General features: G+C 40.9%; 1 protein-coding gene across 5 annotated transcripts in view; it reads left to right on the top strand.

Moving 5' to 3' along the window:
* LOC137524618 (uncharacterized) overlaps positions 1-20859 on the top strand; it is a 571079-nt gene that overhangs the window by 243837 nt on the left and 306383 nt on the right. For all 5 annotated transcript variants that reach the window (XR_011022737.1, XR_011022738.1, XM_068244694.1 and 2 more), the window contains exons 22-26: positions 5039-5198; positions 7666-7745; positions 12568-12748; positions 13665-13820; positions 18459-18592. Coding sequence is in view for 3 of the 5 variants with exons in the window: in XM_068244694.1 (XP_068100795.1) it covers positions 5039-5198; positions 7666-7745; positions 12568-12748; positions 13665-13820; positions 18459-18592 (711 nt within the window). In the remaining 2 variants the exon portion in view is untranslated. The remainder of the gene's footprint in view (positions 1-5038; positions 5199-7665; positions 7746-12567; positions 12749-13664; positions 13821-18458; positions 18593-20859) is intronic.

Here is a 20859-nt window from a genome sequence, read left to right as displayed (position 1 = left end):
CGTAGGCGCTGAAGTTTTCCGGAAGCCTCTTGGCAGAACAAGCTTGGACAAAATGACCTTTTTCACCGCAATACATACATAGACCTTCCTTTCTCCCTCTAAGTTTCTCTGTAAGGGAAAGCTTAGAATAGCCCAACTGCATTGGTTCCTCAGTCAGAGCGGATGAGGCACTTGTCTGTTTAACAGAACTGGTTACAGTAGCATAAGTTTTCCCCTGACGTCGATATCTGATACGTCTATCTACTCTTATAGCTAAAGAGATAGCATCCTCCAAAGTTTTAGGTTCCGGATAACTGACTAACATATCATTCATGGGATCAGATAGACCAAACAGAAATGGATCCAACAGTGCTGTACCACCCCAGTTAAAAGAAACAGACCACTTTCTGAACTCCGCCGCGTACTCCTCTACAGTATGTCGACCTTGAAGGAGATCTCTTGCAGTAATGTCTTAATGAGAGTAATCTTTTGGGATTCAGTCCCAGAAGATCTAGCCCGGATTTCAAAATAAGACATACAATGATTTTAAAAATTACTAAAATCTGAACTTAGGCCTGAGAATTTCTCAGGTAAAAGCATCTTGGGTTCTACAATAGGTAAGCTAGGAGCATTAGGAAATGGCTGCGAGTTATTAGTGTTGGCGGAGGCACTCAACTGAGCAAGAGAGTTGGTTAACTGAGTCAGCTGAGTTTGCTGAGTAGCCACTTGCTCAGAGAGTTGATTAACTGCTCCTGCTAATGAGATGATCTGATTTCACAGCTCATCCATTATATTCTTTATGGGAATTGATAATATCATGCTGGTACTTGATGAGGTAACGTACACGTGTATACACAAACAGTAATACATAAAGTGTAGTCAGGATCAGGCCGTAGTCGAACACAAAGTCAGAGGTATCGAGGTACAGAGTAGCAAGGCAATATCGTAGTCAACAAACAGGCAGGGTCATACACATAAGTCAGATGTCAGTATTGTAAGGATCAGGCAATAACGAAGTCAGGGACAGGCGAACACGTGTATCAGATGGCAGTGGTACAGAAGGATAAGACAAGAGCGAGATCAAGAGGCAGGCAAAAGGTAGGTACACAGATAAATATACAATCAGATGTTATTACGATATATTACAAAAAATATATACTATAACTACAAAATACAAGACTGACTATCTAGAGTACATATATATTGTGCGTCTACACAATATATAAATGTAGCTCAAATATTAGCTAGCTAGGCCAGGAACCAGCTACTGATTAGTATCAAGGCCAGCGAGTGAATGACTTGCTTGGCCTAATATACCTAGGAGAGGGAATCAATCCAGCCCACAGGAGGACGGTCTTCCTTCAGACACGCCTCCTCAGCCTGTAAAGGCCGCTCTGACTCGCGCCCGTGCGTCTAGGCATACTGCACACGTGCGCGTCCTGGCTCACCGCCGCAGCGGAGTCGGAGATGCCGTCCGAGGGTGGCGGCGCAGAAGACCCCCTACGTGAGCGAGTCCTGCGGGACCCGCTATGAGGAGGTAAGCTTGTTACAGAAGATTTGTCTGTGACCTGTCCACACAGAAGCAGCTTGCTAGCAAGTAAGGATTAAAGCATTCCAGCCAACAAGCCAAGTACATCTGTAGGTAACTTTTCTTCCACAATAGCACCATCATTTGAACAATCTGCTCTGCTCAAAAGCCTCTGAGTTCTGCTTGAGATATTAAAATTTGGTTTCTATCATTGATCAACTAGTTAGCCTTAATTTTATCACCTGAGCTAGGCAAATAATATCTAAAGCTCGCCATAAATACCTCAATTTTGATCACCCAAATGAACCCCACCAGACAGCCATTGTGCACCCTTTGTGCCCATGAAAAAATTTGAAGCTGGAGCCACCACTGCTTATTCATGTCACTAACTGTCCCTCAGAGGAGCTCACAGTCTAATCCCTATCATAAGCATATGTCCATTATAGTGTAGGTCCTATTTAGGGGAAGCCATTTAGCTTATCTGTATGTTTTCGACATGTGGGAGGAAACTGGAGAGCCCAGAGGAAACCCACGCAGACACAGGGACAACATACAAGCTCCATGCAGATATTGCCCCGGCTATCTACTATACCTCTTGCATGAATATATGTTTGTAGGCATAGCCGTTTCTAACAAACCATGCTAGGATGCAAAAAGAATAATCTTCACATTCTCAGATTTGATGTAGGCAGCTCCAGCTGTAGTGTTGCAGATAAATAATGTATGAAGCATATTCTTCAGCTCTGGTACTTTCATTTGTGAATATTAATACTTCAACTAAGGCATTCATCAAGCTCTCTGTGCTCTATAGTTTATATTAAGAGTCCTGGAAATGGGCCACAATTGCAGTAGCATGAAATAACTGTAAATAACCACTTTGTACAGCCATAGAGTGGTGTAAAAGAAGATACGCTTTATTATATTTACAACAATAAATAAATCACCCTCCTTGTAAACCCAGAACCAGAAGCATTTTATTTTGTCTTTTGGCACTTTTATAATTTGTCCTCTATTATTAGTTTTATTTATACGGCATAAAAATCTTCTGTGCAGAGTATGAAACAGACGATAGTGAAGAGCAGAAGTTCATGCTGTAGCTCACAAAAGTGACCACCTCTCACATTTTTGTAATATTTTTTCATATCTTTCATGAGACAACGCTGGAGATATATGACACTGTGATACAATGTAAAGTAGTCAATATACAGCTTGAATAACAGTGTGAATTTGCTGTCCCATCAAAATAACAACGGACACACACACATCAATACCTAAACCGATGTATGTATAGGCTGGTGTGAGTGACCCTGAGTGGTCTGTGTGGGAGCCCTCCGCAGTAAAGTCCTATTTTAATTGCCGGTAGTTTTAGAAATTTGCATATTGATGTTCAAAAATGTATGATACTTCAAAGTGGCAGTATAAGTAAATTAATTTGTTGTATTATGGGTCTTGCCAGGACCGGCCAGAAAGATCAGGTTAGCTGACAATCTTCACACTCACCCGTTTTGTCCATGCAGTTCCTTAACAGTTCTTACAACTGCACTAAGGTCCATCTAAACAGACCAACACAATTTCAGGACATCAAACAGGCATTTCCTTGTATCCTAATGCTAGTATAACAGTTTTGCCACTGTCTTGTTTAAGCAGAGTTACACTTTAAAGGGGAACTATAGCAAAAACATGTTGACTTGGTAGCCCCCTCCCCACTTGGTTTGCGCTAACTTCCCCGTCTCTCTCTCTCTCTCTCTCTCTCTCTCTCTTACTCATGCAGGCAGCCATATACAGTATACCACTGAAATCATTCCTTGCACACAGGGCTTTGAAAGTGTGCCTATCTGTGTAATTGTTGTTGAAAGCCTGAGAAATATCTCTTAGGATTTCAAAAGTGCAATAGCTCATAGTAACCCAGAACCACTAGGAAAATAAAAGAGGCCAAACAGCCCACCTACTAATAATAAATTGTCAGTGTAATTTGTCCTTCCCAAAACAGAAGGTATTTGTGCTAATTTAGCTTTAAGTGAGCAGATTTTAACAGTAATTATAGAGACCAGCACACTTTCCAAGCTCTGTTTGCAGGAATAATTTTATTGCTAAAACAGCTGGCTGGCTGTGTTTGTGTGTGAGAGAGTAACGGAAGAGGACCTCGGCAGTGCGAACAACCCAAGTAGGGACGGGACTATCACATCAGTAAGGGCCGGTTCTTATTGGGCACTTGCCCGTCGTTTCCCCGTGATTGTGTTTGGGTCCGCGATTGTGATTCGGCATGCAAAATGTGATTTGCGCTAGTGGTTCCCGTTCAATAGAATGAGGATCACAGTGCAATTGCCCCAAAGTCGCTGTATGCACTGCGTTTGCAAATGCTTCTGAATTAAATGAACTTTCAATGTGATGAAGAGGTGTTGACTCATATGTTGCTGGAGGATTTAATATGACATAAACGAATATATGCTAGATCCACCTAATTTGTGAGGTGGCAACAATCCGGTGACCCCCTTCACTGTTGGTGGAGGGTCCCCTGTACCAGTGTGCACGTATGGTGCTCTGTTTATGGGAATTTGCAAAATCCTACTCTGCGGCTTTCTCCCTGTATGTAAGACTTTTTTTTACATACGGAGTCACGCTATGATAGTGTGTTTGCTTCTCTTATAGGAATTATATACTCTGATGGTGAGCGCAGCTGGAAAGTGATAAACTGAAATTTATGTGAGATCCATCTGGGAACTTTTGACTCCTTTTTTATGCATTTCTATGTACTTTTCAGGTGGACTTGATGCTTGTCTAAGGTGGCACAGTTTGTAATATGTGTGTTATTATTTTATTTAAAAAATGAGTAAATGTAAATGTTTTGGTATTTACTTACAATAATTAACAAATATCTAGGATTTAAAAGACAAAAAAAGCACTCTTTAGTGGAGCACCCTCTTTAATAAGTTCTTGGGCACAAAAACTGCACTCTGAAGTTTTATAACAGAAAGCAGTATGTAAACTCCCACACACGCACAGTGCTCCCTCTGACCTCCACTTCAAAGGTCTGGCCGGCAGCAGGTAGTGTCCAGAATGCTCTCCGAAATGGGACAGGTCCCTCAACATGCTTTCTGTGTGTGCTGATCAGACTATTTGTAAGTACATTTTTTGTGCTCAGACACGGATTGTTAAAGAGGGCACTTCACTACAGAGAGCTGCTTTTTGTTTTGTTTTCAGTGGAAATCCTTGAACTCTGGAACTGCCCTACTTAAGTTTCCCTTGAAGATTATCGAGCTGCTGTTCTTATATTCCTGTAGACTTGTTAGATTTCCTTTTGTGGCACTTTTGTACATAGACTATGGTTATATCTAATGTCTATCTAAGGTTCCTAACTTATTTTTTTTACAAGCTTGCAACATTAAAATCCTTTTGCAAACTCAATACTAATGGGAAATAAATACATTTTCCACCACTTCTAGCAAACAAAATGTATGTGCTGATTTGAGTTTATTACTGTTTGTTGTATAAGAGTATTCTGTTATTTCCATGTGTGTGCTTCTCTTTCAGAAAGATGGCTGGTTACCAAATGAAGCCACATTACACTTTTTCATGGGAACCCCAAAATCTGAGTTTAAAAGGGATGTTGGTATTGACCTATACTACAATGTTCAACACAGGAAATTCAGGATGAAGCTTCTACATCCCAAAAAGAAAGTTCAGATGGATGGTAGGTTGATTGCTCTATTGCTGACTTAATGTATGACAGTAGTATATTGAGCAAAGGTAGCTCCTCAATGAAAGAAGTCAGTTGATCATAGGAGGTGAAGTCCCCCCCCTCTTCCATATCCACAGGGCTGGCACTTCCATACAGGCAAAGGGGACAATAGCCCCTGAGCTGCTGGACCCTGCTAAGTTGTCTCCCGCACAGGGCCCCTGCACATAAGCTGCATACTCACTTGTGTTTACACATAACACGCGCCAGATAGAGAAGAGGCAAACAGCGTGGTTGAAGACTGCACAGACAGTGCAGCCGTTGCCTGCTGGGACAAGTGAGTCAATGATTAATGCAGCTAACGTGCAGGAGCTTTGGGGAGCAGTGGGGTAGTGTCTATCGGTGGGGAAGAGGGGGAGGGGTCTATCGGGGGGAACTATCAGTGGAGGGAGAGCTAGGGAGGCCCCACTTAAGTTTGCCTCGGGGCCTCTTACATTTATTTTTACTTATTAGAAGTTCTTTGAACTACACCTTATATCAAAGAATCAATTTTTAATCTTTGATCCAACATAAACACTGTATGAAGATAAACCACCAGTGTTTGACTACTTTCCAAAGCAGCATTTTAATTTGCCACTGCCTGAATAAAAAATAATTTGTAAGTAATAAACAAAAAATGACTTATCCCAGCCACAGTACATCAGCTGTGCTGCTATGTGTTTCCTGTTCTTTAAGACTCCAGAGGATTTAAATGTTGGCTAAGCTTTGGTTAAATAATTAATGTGCCAAAAATCATTTCAAATTTAATATCTTAAAAAATGACTTTGCAAAGATTAAAAAAATATATATCTTTGCACTTCAGTCTGTAGACATCCATGATATTCCACACATGGCAAATGTTGGAAGTATGTTTGCATGCAGTTATAACAACAGTATTCTGTTTGATGAACCCCCAAATCTGCTTTGTACCCTCTGAGCAGTTCATCTGTCCACACACTCAGCTACCACTTTATTTAGGTGCTCTGTCAACTCACTTGACTCACGTAACAGAAGTCTGGCAGGTTTATCTCCACAATAGAGAAGGAGAGCACTCTTACATACCTCCCAACTTTTTGAGATAAGGAAGAGGGACACTTAAGCCATGCCCCTGTTACAGCCCTAATCACACCCCTGACAAACCCCTTGTCACGCATACCATAAAAATTTCATAAGAAAAATGTTATTTTATCATTCATACCACACTTGTCCTTTCTATCCTGGTTCATTTTCTTTCATATTAACATTTGAAAATATGGTAATAAAGTTTAGAGTCAATTAAACTATTTTTTTCAGTAATTTCCATAGTTCTGTACATTAGTCCTGAAAGAGAGACAAATGAGGAAGAAAGGGGGACAGGGTTCCCAAATAGGGACTGTCCCTCCAAAAGAGGGACAGTTAGGAGCTATGCTCTTATACTTGCCGAAATTATTGCTATATTTACCAATCAATATCTTATTACAAAGGTACCTCCCAAAGGGTGGGATATTCTGCGTTACAAGGGGTGATGAATTAGAAGTAAGACAAATGAGCAAGCATAATGATCTCTGGTACCTTCCAAAAGTGGTCCAACAAGGAGAAGCACTGGACTGATAGTAAGGTCATGGATGTTCAAGGCTCATTCTTGCATCTAGGGAGAAAAGGCTAGCCCTTTTGCATTGGTACCACAACACTTTAAAGCAAATTGCTAAAGAACTTCATAATGGCCATAAGAGAGTGGGGTCAGAATGCACAGCCCATCACAGTTGAATATATATGGGTCTTTTTAACTGCAGACAGTTACCGTACCCATGCTGTCCACTGCTGAAAGTGTAGATAATGGGCATATAAATGTAAAAACTGGACAATGGAGCAACGGAAGAAGGAAGCCTGGTTTGATGAATCATGTTTTCCAACAGAGCATCTGTGGTATGTCCAGAAAAGACCAGTCGAATAGTATTCACACCATGTAACTTACAGAATCCGTTGCTAACATCTTGTCACCTGATGCCATAAGACACCTTCAGAAATCTTGTGGACTGTATGCCTTTAGGGGTCAGAAAGTTTTGGTGGCAAAAGAGGGACTTAGTTAATTTTAGGCAGGTAGTGTTAATGTTTTGGTAGTTTAGTGTACACAGCTGTCCTGAAGGAAATAGTTTTTTCACATAATGTAACAACTCCTTTAACCACTTCCTGCAATATGAATGTTTAGAAACATTCTATTTTTGCACCTTTAGTAAAAATAAGCCAAAATGCCTTGTTCCCTTCCTTGTTAAAGGACTTTTGTCAGTAAAGACAGACATTTGAAGTGAAATATTTGCAAGCATGTTTTATGTACAATTATAGAGTTATATGACATTTTATGCTATATTAAATAATAATTAAAGAAATCTGCATTATGAAAAATATGGCGGTAAATAATTATGTTACTCACTATAGCTTATTATTTGTTACTGAACCTCACCAGGGAAAATTGAGTCTACACGGAATTCTAGAAACGGACACTTGGAGCTCATAGTGGATGACAAGGAAATCTATTATATGAAGGTATGTTTTTTGAAAGAATAATATTAAGCTATGTTTAGTAGAATTTTATAGAAATGTATAACCAATATAGAATACATTAGCTACTGATTCTGATTCTGCTGAGGCTATCCTACGTATTCACTGATTTCAGTGCATAGTGAGTCACTTTATTGGAATGTCAAACACTTCAACCCTGTAGCCGCAGACAAAATGGCCTCACTCCTGTCATCTCCTCCCACAACCTGCCCTCTTCACACTATCCCCTGAGAGCTATGCTGCACACACTCCTCCACTCTGACCCCTGCACTCAACTATTCAGTCTTTCCCCTTTCACTAGCATCTTCCCCATTGACATGCAGTCATGCTTCCTATTCAGGAGCAACCTTCCTTTGTCCCTTCTCTTCTTTCTATGTATCACCCAACTTCTCTCTGGCCTTTCAGACTTTTTTCTTCATTTCTAAGTCACTTATTGGCCCTGTTGTGTCTGGTTTCTGCATTGCTCACTCAAATGAAACAGTCATTGTTAAAGACACTAATGAATTCCTTATTGTAAAAATGCAAGGAGTCTTTGCTTCTGCTGTTTGATCCTTCCTCCACTTTTGATAGTGTTAAAATGACATGTTACTGCAACTTCTGCTCTCTGTTAGCTTTGTTAGCCTGGATTTTTTTTAAATCCATATATTGTTTGGTGTATCATATTTGCCCCACTCTGCCACTGTTCTCTAAAAGTGTTTTCTAAGGCTCTGACCATGGGCCTGTCTGATTCTCTTGCTACATTATTACATGGCAAACTTATTTCCACTGTTGGCCTCTACTACCACCTACACACTGATGCCTCCAGATTAAAATTTCAAATTCACATCTGGCACCACCTGTGCTGTGATTACTAATAGACAGCTAGCTACTCTTCTCTTTTCAGATTTCTAAAAGCTATCCTCGATATGTAACAAGTTAAAGTAACAATTTAAGGCCTCTTGCACACTACATGTGATTACGATTCTGATTTGCGATTTAACATGCGATTCCGAATTGCGATCTTTAATCGGTACTGCATGCTGCGTTTTTTTCTCCGTTTTTCTTCTTGTATTGATAGCATCCACAGAAAAATGGAATCACTAATGAGAATCACAAATCACAATTTGGAATCGGAAATCGGATTTGCGATTTGCAGTGTGCAAGAGGCTATCAAAATATGCGCTTATTTTGATAGCATCTAAGAATCGCAAATTGGATTTGCAGGGTGCAGAGGGCCTTATTTGATTAACAAAATGTGCAGCAACTTACTAGATACAAAAAGCAGAGAAAGGCATTACCAACATTGCAGCTAGACCATGTAAAATGCAGCCTTCCTATGAGCAATATAGCAGTAATAACATACAATATGAAATCATTCTTAGCAATGTAACAGTGCCGTGTGCTCTGTGGTCCTGACACAAGCACCACATGTTAAAGCGGGCACGATGTGTACCTGAAAAAAAGTAGTATTCCCATTAGTAGAATGTTGGTAAATTTACAGATATTCTACTACTGCCCAGGGCCAGTTCTAACTCCAATGGGGCTCTGGGGCAAAAGTAACTTGGGGCCCCTTGACCCTCCACTGATGGACAAGTTACAAAAGTAACTTGGCCCCCCCCCCCCACAGTCTACAGTATAGATAGATGTGCCCTCCAAGATTTGGTACCCTCCCCCCTTCAGTTTAGGTAGCTAGATGTGCCCCCCCACCTAGGATTAGTTATCCCCTCCCAGTATAGATAGTTAGATGGGCTCCCCATGATTAGATAGCCCTTCTACCTCCCAATATAGATAGCTAGGTGTGCCCCTCACCAGACATAAGTTGGCTTCTCCCCTCTCCATATGCAGAGTGGTGCACAGTGCAAAAATAGGGCTTAGGGTACAACTCACCCGTCAGTGTCGCCGGGAAGTTCAGAAAGTCTTCACTTCACACAGTCACAGCGTCTCCTCTCTGACTCCTCCAGCGGTGCAGTACTGAGAGGCTCCACCAGAGTGCAGCAGAGAGGAGATGCTGTGACTGTGCAGTGGAGAAGACTTTCTGTACTTTCTGGCGATGCTGACTGGTAAGTTGCGCTGCACACAGCTCAGCATAGGGCACTCGGGGGGACACTTGGGGGGGGGGGGGGCTGAAACCTTCCTCTGCCTGCCACTGTTGCCTCACCTCCACCATCTGCACCACACACGATGTAGGACCCGGCAGGCTAAATCACATTTTTAATAGAAGATCCTTGGGGGGCCCCTATGGACTCTGGGGCCTGGGGGCAATTGCCCCCCTTGCCTTAATGGTAGAGCCGGCTCTGCTACTGCCTTATCTTTCCTATTCTCTCACTAACATCCCTCCTATGTATGCCTAACATTAACCTCCCTCCTTTGTACACCTAATACAAAAATCCGCTCTACTTCCACCTAACACTAACCTCCCTCCTGCCTATGCATAACACAATCCCCCCCACCCACACCTAACACTAACCTCCCTCCTGCCTATGCATAACACAAGCCCCCCCCCACCCACACCTAACACTAACCTCCCTACTGCCTATGCATAACACAAGCCCCACCCCAACTACACCTAACACTAACCTCCCTCCTACCTATGCATAACACAAGCCCCCCCCACCTACACCTAACCTCCCTCCTACCTATGCATAACGCAAGCCCCTCCATACCTACACCTAACACTAACCTCCCCTATCTTTACCTAACAATAACTTCCCTCTGAACTAAGCCTAACACTAATCTCCCCCAAATCTACACCTAATACTATCCTCCCCCTACCTACACCTAATATAGCCTCCCCCTATCTACTCTTAACACTAACCTCCCTCAAATCTACGCCTAACAATAACCTCCCCCCACCTACACCTAACATTACCCTCCCCCTTCTACACCTAACACTAAAGCCGAACTCACTGCCACAATACTCCCTTCCCGCAGCAAAGGCACTGTTTATAACTGCAATTCAAAAGGCTTTGTGCTGCTTCTGCTATGTATAACCACAATGGCTGCCTTCAGCGCTAGCTGTAACCAGCCGACTATGTATAGTTGCTGCGTGGCTTTGCCACCCAAATTACCCCATAGGTGCCACCATAGTTACTAATTGCATTAGGGCTTATGGTGGCCCCAGTTAACCAGACATGCACTGTGCATAAATTACCTACTTCCCCTGACACTGACTAATAGCACTACTTTGAGTAGTTGTATTAAGATAATGCTTATAGTGTCTCTTCCAAAAATCTGCCAGCGTCAGCTTCTTGATTTGCCAAGAACAACATTATTCAATGTAGAAATACAGTAAAAAAGTTCATTTGTTATGATGTCCAGCTGGCATCATTGTCAAGGTGATTTTTCATTGCAGCCTTATTATAGAAGAATGCTTCTATTGCCCTATCAACAGTTAGTAAACTTGGAAATCAGCCTTAATGCAGATGTATAACAATTTCTGACTCATTTCTTGGTCTTCAGCATGCTTGTAGTCAGTGAATCCCCAAAAACGTTCATACATAGGACCTAAGTATTAAATTGTTGCTGCATAGTGGTGCCCAAGTCCCGGATATGTGCCAGTATGGTGCCACTGCATGAAGATGGTTTTCAGTTTGTCTGTTGAATATGGCCATGGAGTAAAAGTGAAAGCTCTGCAGTGAGCATCTTCTTCACATCTTTGCATTTTTCTTGTTGTGTTTGTAATTGTCTGTAAGTACCTGAAGTGTGAGCTCCCTAACTGCCCCAGGTGTGTAGGTTGTAGCAGAGCAGGATTAACACCAAATTAGGCCCTAGGCAAAATTGTAACTGTGGGTGGGCCCCTTGCTCCTGTCCTGAGTTGGGACAAGTTCATATGGAAAATTTAGAGGAAATTAAACATCAATGTGAGACAGGGAGCAGGCAGGGCACTGAATGTGACACAGGAAAGGGGCACAAGGGTGCTAAATGTGACACAGGGAGGGAGGGGGCACTGAATGTGACACAGGAAGGGGGAGGGGCACAGGGATGCTGTATGTGACACAGGGAGGGGACACAAAATATCAGAGAGGGAGAGACAACTACATGGTGGTGGGAATGCTCAATTGTGACAGACACCATGGGAGGGCCCCATGAGAGGCAGTATCACTGAATAGAGAGATATGGTGAGATAGAAACAATTTAGGTACTAAAGTGACAAATGCAGTGACTAGAAGAGAGAGCGAGCGAGATAGAGAGAGAGAGAGAGAGAGAGGGAGAGAGAAAGAGAGAGGGGGAGAGAGGGAGAGAGGGGGAGAGAGGGAGAGAGAGAGAGAGAGAGAGAGAGAAGGCACCTATACTTAACTACCTATACTGAAGGCACCTCTACCTAGCTAACCTTTACTGGTGGCAAGTATACCTAGCTAACCTATACTTGCGGCACCTTTAATGGCTGCACCTATACCTAGCTAACCTATACTAGGAGCACCTACAGCTATCTATACTGGGGGCACCTACAGTTGGCTACCTATACTGAGGCACTTATGCCTGGCTAACCCATACCGGGGGCACTTAAAGCTAGCTATGGTGGGGGTATATATATATATTCAATACAAACATCTTTTCTCAGCTGGATTTTGATTAAAGCACAGTACACCTTTTATGAGAAGATCTATAAGTGATCATTGCTGCCTCCCCGACTACAATTGCTATTTGTTATGTCAGTAATGCGGATCATCTGTCACTCCAGATCAGGTGTACTGACATTCATTATCTGCATAGTTGTTTCAGGTGAATCACACAAAGTGGGTAAACTAAATACTGGGAGATGTACAAGAACATGAACATTACCACTTTATACTAAGTATATTTACTTTTGTAATTTTGTGTCTGGCAGGGAATGACAGATTTCCAGGTGGTTGGCGGAGAGCAGCGATACACTGCTTTGGCAGAATTAAAGCTAAACAAGCATGGCAGCCCCATTATACTCTCTGGAAACATTACCAAGCAGCATGGCAAGAAGATGGGGTTTTCTGCCTCCCTTAATAACCTACTGAAGGACACTGCCTTCATTACAGGTTTGAATAAAAAATTTTGCTTATCTCCAAGAAAAAAATTGTATTGATTTATAAATATTGTATGTCATATTTTTGAGCTGGTACAGTTTTCAATCACATTATACAATGAAATATACACCAGTTCAAGTATAAACTGAGATCTCTCCACTCAACCACTACCATTTTTATGTAAAAAATATTTGACTCAAATTTAAACCAACAGGGACTGTAAACCAAAGCAGTAAATTTCGAATCAGGTGGTTTTGGCGCACAGCACTCTGCAACGAGCGATGACACTAGGCGCCAATATAGCAGCAACACTACAGTGCATGGGGTGCATGGTGGCAATCGCTGGATCTCTAATTACTTCTCCTTCCGAGTTGCTACCGTACGACTTGGAGGGGGAATAGTATTTAATTTGAGGGCATCAGGGGGAGCTGTCATTTGGCACACCCTGTGCCCAGTTCAGTGGCGGTGTGACTATACGTATGTGTAAATTTGGGTATGACCGCGGCCCAGAAGTTTTGGCCGCCGCCGTAGGTGCCCATGTTACATATAAGGACATAAACAGTGTTACTGCTCAAATGTTGCTCTGTATCCACTTACTTTATGTTTGGAGACCAAGAAAAAGTGGATTAAATGTACTAATTCTCACCACATTTAAAACTATGTATTCGCTTTTAATAACTGTCACCAAAGCAATAGCATAGCAGTGGTTTCGGTCATTTCAGATCCATCATTATGGATCACTATAAGCATGGTCAAGAATGTCAGTAGACCCTCATACTACTGCTGGACTTAGCTTTTGACCTGTACCTCTTGTTTCTCATTTCATTACTAACATTTTCATCCAGAATATTTATAATGATGCATCCAGCATGATGATTACTTGATTGATTCACCTATTTTTATTTCATTTTGTTTTCGTGTTACACAGTTCTCATTGACAAGAAGGCAGATGATAAACTGAAGCAGTATTCTTTAGAAGGTGAAGGCTATGTTCCTGGAGTCTTTGGATCATATGCTATTGGATTGTTGCAACAACGAGGAAGTGTATGGTCAAATGCCATGAGAATAAAATATGGGCTTTTAGGTAATCTGCAAAACTTCTTGCGCTGAAAGTCAAAATGTCTTTCTTTAAAAATGCAGATGCATTACCTAAATGAGAAGCAAGTCATTCCAAATTGAATCAGGATTATGCAAATATATGCAGCTTGAAAATGGATCAATCAACGCCTACATTGGCTTCATTTGATTGGTCCATTTAGAGGTTGCAATTCCAACTGATAACTGCTGTCTCTAACATACAACAATGGGAAGTAAGTGGCCGATCATGCATAGTACTGCGTGACTTGGCTGATCTAGTGGGCTAAACAGCTGAGCAAGGAGGAAGACTGAAGGGACAGTGGAGGAGAAGAAGGACAGGGAGGTAACGTACAAGCCTACTAGGCTTGAATAAGCCACAAGTAAGAAAAAGAGCAGTCTTGTATTTCAACTTCGGTATCCTTCAAAGAAATATATCATGGTTGCACAAGCCATTTACTAATTTAAAGAGTACCTAAGCTAAATCTGACAAAGCCTGTCACTACAGGCTCTGTCTTAATAATGGAGGATGTTGGGGTCTTGAGGTTAAACACTTACTGGACTGAACTGTTCTGGAGTTCTAGCTCTAGACAGGTGATCACTCTGCCCCCCTCATAGACACGGGGCAGGGGGAGGTTTCCGAAGAGCTTTAGCAGACTACGTAAATAAGTGCACAGCCCAGGAGGGGAACGGAGTGTCACTTCTGACCCAAACACATCAGGACAGGTGAGTATCTATCCCCACCCCTCCCATCTATCCTCATTAAGACAGAGCCTGTCATTTTTAGCTTTAAGGTATTAAATCATATTTTCTTTTCAGTTTAAAACCAGCTTTGAGTTCCCAGTTTCCCAACAAAGTTTTTATACAGTGTTTCATTGATATGTGTAGGCACTACTAGGCTCATGTACATGTATCCCTCTGTGTGAAAGTGCAATTTTACAAGCCTGGGTTGTTTTTTATAGACATTTAACAACTGCCCAACAGCTAAGGGAAATAAGCTATGCACCTGTGTGCTTGCCAGACACAATAACTTAGGTTTGCTGTACTGGTGCTTGGTAAAATCCTTGCAATGTAAATTGTTCTCCTGGGAAGGTTTTTTCATCTCTACACTGGGCTTTGCTAGCCTTTCTCCACAAAAGTTTAAATACCCTTAAAAGGCACTTGTACTTAACCAGTTTACCTGCATTTTGGCAAATAAGCAAATAGCATACTTTATAAATTACATTGATCTTTCTTCTATGACAGCTCCTCAAGGTTGCAGTCAGATTTTGAGTGTGCAGAAGTGGCCAGTTTGAAGTACTGTGCTTGCCTTCCCCTCATAACCACTTTCCCAGTCAGTATCCTCAAGCCATTTGATGTTACACCTTTCTTCTAGATTGGCTTAGGGGTTGAGTTTGAGATGACCACAATTTAGGAACATTGTCATGTGTAAAAAGTGAGTTAGATTATTACAAGGCCAGGGGTGATTACTGAAACATTATACTCATAATGTACAGCCTGAGTTTTCACAGGTCAGAATATGCAAAGCCAGAAGAGTTGCAACTAATTATACAGAACAACATTAAAACAATTTCAGTTTAATTAGCACATTAACAGCGCCATCCAAATCATTGTTTTCTACTCTGGCTTCCTTTGTTATCCTAATCAGCAGTGCCCATGTAGGTTGTACAATTATCAATCATCCTCTTCTTAACAGTTGTGTATAAGAATCACTCAGTGGTGCCCCCTCCTGCAGGTGTCCTCTCAAGCATCAGCACCTCTTTTTTCTGCAGTCAAGGGTGAATGCATCAATTAGTCTGAGTGGTAGGTATGCTGAGGTTTATTTATATAAATTTTGTAGATATTTTAAAGAACCATTATAATGATATGCAATCCTGTCACAATCTGTGAATGGTTATTGCTTGTGTTAAGAGTCTGATAATTGCATGCAATGCTTTTTTACATTCCGTCAGTAGGTAGAGGGGGAGGTGCACAAGGCCCAGGGCCCAAAAACACTCCGGAGTGCTCCAAGCCTAAACAAGATCCAGCAGGTAAAGACAGTATAAAGGCAAAAAGCGGCTGGGCACGTCCAGTAAAAACAGGCCTTTATTGTGATTCCATTAAAAAGCAATGCTAAGGACCAGAGCAATGGTCAGCCAGGAGAGAGGGTAGCAAGCATGAAAGAGACGTCTACAGCTGTTTCGCACTCAGCAAGGAGTGCTTCATCAGGGCTCTGATGAAGCACTCCTTGCTGAGTGCGAAACAGCTGTAGACATCTCTTTCATGCTTGCTACCCTCTCTCCTGGCTGACCATTGCTCTGGTCCTTAGCATTGCTTTTTAATGGAATCACAATAAAGGCCTGTTTTTACTGGACGTGCCCAGCCGCTTTTTGCCTTTATACTGTCTTTTTTATATTCCGTATTGGAATACAGATGAGCCTAGTATTTGAAGCGTGACATCTGGAACCGTACTCCTAAACTTACTCTGCGGATTTGTGGGGTATATGCTGATATTAATACAGACGTGTTTTGTTTTTGTGCCCTTGAAAGACTTTTGTGTGGAACATTATCTGTTGGTTTATGACCACTAAGAGACTTAAGTGAAGTAAGTCTAATGGCAATATAACGTATCCCTAAGTGACTATTACTTTTGCTGTCCAGATTTCACTGCTCACTATTAGTAACCTATATTCCAGGATAGGACTGTTGTTATCATCAAGGACAGTATTGTGCACTGTCGGTTTAGCACCCATGTGATAATTAAGATAGCGGTTTTCTGTTTGATTTGTCCTGGTCTATACAGGTTATCCACCTAAAAGTTATTTTCTTTTTGCACCACTTGTAGCTCTGAATTTTAATTTTGCATAGATGACTTGACTTAGCGCCCATATATTCAGCACAGAGGTTGTGTTACTTGGCAAGAGCATAGCTTTATAACATTCATTTATCATTTATCTTGTGCTTGGCTTGTACTGTGGAATCATTAACTGTGTTTTATAACCTCAGTCTGGAGCCAGATTCTGCTGTGGTTCAATGGGATCACTGCTGTCAAATCAACTCTTGTCACTCTCTTCTGACAAATTAATGTCTGTAATTCTTTACCCTGAATGATGTTCCAGAGGCCACTTTTCTTGGAATTAAAATACAATTGAATGCAGATGGCGTCCTTTCAGAAATGCACGTGAGCTTTGTAATGTAATGACATAGCTGCAGAAGCCATGCTGTCTCCCTTCTCATATTTGCATTTTTCTATCTCTAGATAAGTTCATGTGTGGAAAGAAACTGCTTGAAGTAGAATCCCAAAAATACTAAACATTAATTAAACAAAATCCTCATCTCTACTCTACACCTTTTCTACATTAATTAAAAACATGTGAAATTACTTTTTATTTTACGGAAAATCATGGTCACATGACTTTGGCTTATCTGTTTCAGCATGGAGTAGTACTAATCAAACTGAGATATGCCATATGCTTTGAGTCCTGCTAGAGGAAACAGCTTTAAAGTGGAACTAAACTCAGAACTTCCTCTATGCTTTAAAAGATTAGCCACAGCATAGCATTTAGGGGGGAAATTATGATTTATGGAAATCCTAAAAAAAAAAACTAAAAAATGTAAACATGGTATAACTTTCCTGGAAGCACTGAGAGGGTTAAGCCTCAGTCTTTCCTGTACAGGCAGAGAGCCATGGTGCACTGATTCACAGCTGCTGATAGAAGCTAACTCTACCATTTGATCTAGCAGAACAAGCACAGTGCTTAGTGCAGTGAATTTCTTAAGCAACTATATGAGAAATAAAAACTTTTCATTGTGTGCTGTGCATGAGTTTGTGTCCGCTTCAAGTAAAATCCCAGAAATATTAAACATTAAGTAGACAGAACCCTCACATCTGTCCTTTTGCTGCATTAGTTAAAAAATGCAAATTTGCTTTTTATTTAACAAGAAATCATGGTCACATGACTGCTGCTCATCTGTTCCAGAATGGAATACTGTCAGGTAAAATTCTGGCATCCTTTAGTCAGAGTCTCTCACCTCTACACTTGTAGTTGAAGTTACTTTTTTATTTAAGTAGAAATCATGGTCACATGACTGTGGCTCATCTGTTCCAGAATAGTGTACTACCAGGCAGATTATGTGCATATTTTTTGTGTGTGCATTTTTTGTACGATTTTGCTGCGTTTTTGGTGCATTTGCGTTAGCGGTTTTTACCACAGATGCATTTTTCAAGCGTTTTACATGCGTTTTATGCAAATAACTAGGAAGACAACAGGAAGTGAAATACATCACTTGTGTTTCTGCTAAGTTTGCACCTAGCCTAAAATAAGGGATTTCCAATGATGTAATGTTTATTATTCCTGGAGATAAGCTTTAATAAACCAGGATGGAGTTCATTGGTGGTGAATGTTTTCTCTTTGAGATTGTGATTTTTTTGACAGCTTTATTTACCAAATTTAATTTATTCATAATGCCATTTGGGTAAATTATTTGTATATTTTAAATTACATTTTCCAAAAATTGTTCATTTAGGTTTGCCACTTTGTGTTTTTTTTTTTTGTTTGTTTTGTTTTTGTTCTAACCCCTCTAAATTGAAGAAAGTTGGCTATTGTTCACATTGCCTGTATTGATAGCAATGTAATCACCAGTAAATATAACTTACATTTTATGATAGGTGATGCAAAGATTCTGCGACATGAATGTGACACAGGCCAGAAAGTAAAAATTGACACAGATTCAGAAGATCAGTACAAAGTTGATATTGAGCATGAATTTCACTGTACGCAGATCCAGGCTTTTAACCACAAGGTACTGTACTATGTAATTTATTTTTTATTTTTAACTGTTTTGCAAGAATGCTGTTAAATACTGTAATACATTTGTAATGCAGCTGCAGATATATTATACAGGATTTGTTAGATATAAAGTAAGCAAGTCTTTAAATTTGCTTTACCACTCCCTAACTGACTGTTCAAAGCTGTGTTTAAGAGTAATTGCTTTCTATGTAAGTAGCATGGCCGGTATATACAGATTCCCATTTGTTTACTTATTTTTCAATGTTAGATTTCTTACTGATGGTTCTGTAAATATGGTATGTAGCAGCTTTAACCAGCTGCCTAACTAATATTCATGTATTTCTGTGTATTCTCTATTGTATTCTCCCGGCGCCGCGTGCGACTGCCACCCGCTCACCCGCTGCACATCCGGCCGGCCGCTCAAATGCCGCACACCTGGCCGCCCGCTCACACGCTGCCCGCTCGGCTCCCTGGCCCCGTCCCCGGCCTCCTGTCTCTGGGTCCGTGCTGCGCACATGCGCAGTAACAAAAAGCATGGACAACGCTACACAGAGACGGGAGGGACATAGGGGCTTTATTATAGAGGATATATATATATATATATATATATATATATACATATACACACACACAGTGCTGTCCATAATTATTCATACCTCAAATTTTGAGTTAGTTACTTTTATTCAACCAGCAAGTCATTCTTTGATGGGAAATTACATGGGTGTCTCCCAAAAGATAATAAGACGATGTACAACAGGCATTATTGTGGGGAAAAAATAATTTCTCAGCTATTATTTACATTTGAGCAAAAAGTGTCCAGTCCAAAATTATTCATACCTTTCACAAACTGTCACAATCCAAAGTTCTATACCATTCCAAATAGTCCAAGCTGTTCTAAAACATCCTAATTACCCTGATTAATTGGGAACAGCTGTTTTAATCAACTCAATAGCAGCTCTTTGCAGTTGGTTTGTGGACAGTCATGGCTAAGACGAAGGAGCTCAGAGAGGACCTGCGGCTGCGCATTGTGGCTGCTCACAAGTCAGGAAAGGGCTACAAAGCCATTTCTAAATGTTTTCAAGTTCCAGTGCCTTCTGTGCAAAGTATTATAAAAAAAAATACAGGATGTTCCGCACTGTGGTGGTCTGAAGCCAAAAGTGACATATGTGCTGGCCAGGAGGATAGTGAGAGAGGTGAAAAAGAATCCAAGGATCACCACCAAGGCCATCCTGGTGAATCTGGGCTCTGCTGGTGGCCTTGTCTCAAGGCGGACAATCCAAAGTACACTGCACACAGCTGGGTTCCATGGAAACAGACCAAGGAGGATGCAACTTCTCCAGATAAGCCACACAAAAGCTTGCTTGGTCTTTGCAAACAAAAAATGCATTGTTTGGTCACAATGATGTTTCCTTCATTTGGCGTAAAAAAAGAGAAGGTTTCAACTGAAAGAACACCATCCCCACTATCAAAAATGGTGGTGGGAACCTAATGCTTTGGGTGTGTTTTTCAGCCATTGGACCAGGGAACGTAATGACAGTAAACGGCGCCATGAAAAAAGTGCAATACATGAGGATTCTCAATGACAAAATCAGGAAGTCTGCAGAGAAACTTGTCCTTGGGCACTAGTGGACATTTCAGCATGACAATGACCCAAAACACACAGCAAAAGTGGTGAAGAAAGGGTTAGTCCTGAGTTGAATCCAATTGAGAATCTGTGGAGGGAGCTAAAGATCAGGGTGATGGAAAGAAGACCCTTCAACCTGAAAGTTTCGGAGCTTATTGCTAAAGATGAATGGGCAAAAATACCTGTGGAGAAACGCAAAAAGCTGGTCTGCAATTATAGAAAGTGTTTGATTGCTGTAATAGCAAATAAAGGCTTTTCTATTGATTATCGAGAAGGTTATGAATAATTTTGGACTGGACACTTTTTGCTCAAATGTAAATAAAAGCAGAGAGATGTCTTTTTCAACAATAATTCATCTTGTACATTCTCTTATTATGTTTTGGGAGACACCTATGCCATTTCCCATAAAAAAAAAATACTTGCTGGCTGAATAAAATTAATTTTATGTCAAAATGTGCCAGGGATGTGGATACTTATGGGCAGCACTGTATATATATATATATATATATATATATATATATATATATATATATATATATATATATATATTTATGTATATAATAGTATATATATATATATATATATATATATATATATATATATATATATATATATTCGGTCAGGGCAGCGTCATAGGCCAGGTCATGGACTTTGCA

This window comes from Hyperolius riggenbachi, chromosome 7 (genome assembly GCF_040937935.1).
Source record: "Hyperolius riggenbachi isolate aHypRig1 chromosome 7, aHypRig1.pri, whole genome shotgun sequence".
NCBI lineage: Eukaryota > Metazoa > Chordata > Amphibia > Anura > Hyperoliidae > Hyperolius > Hyperolius riggenbachi.
This window is presented reverse-complemented; position numbering and strand designations above follow the sequence as displayed.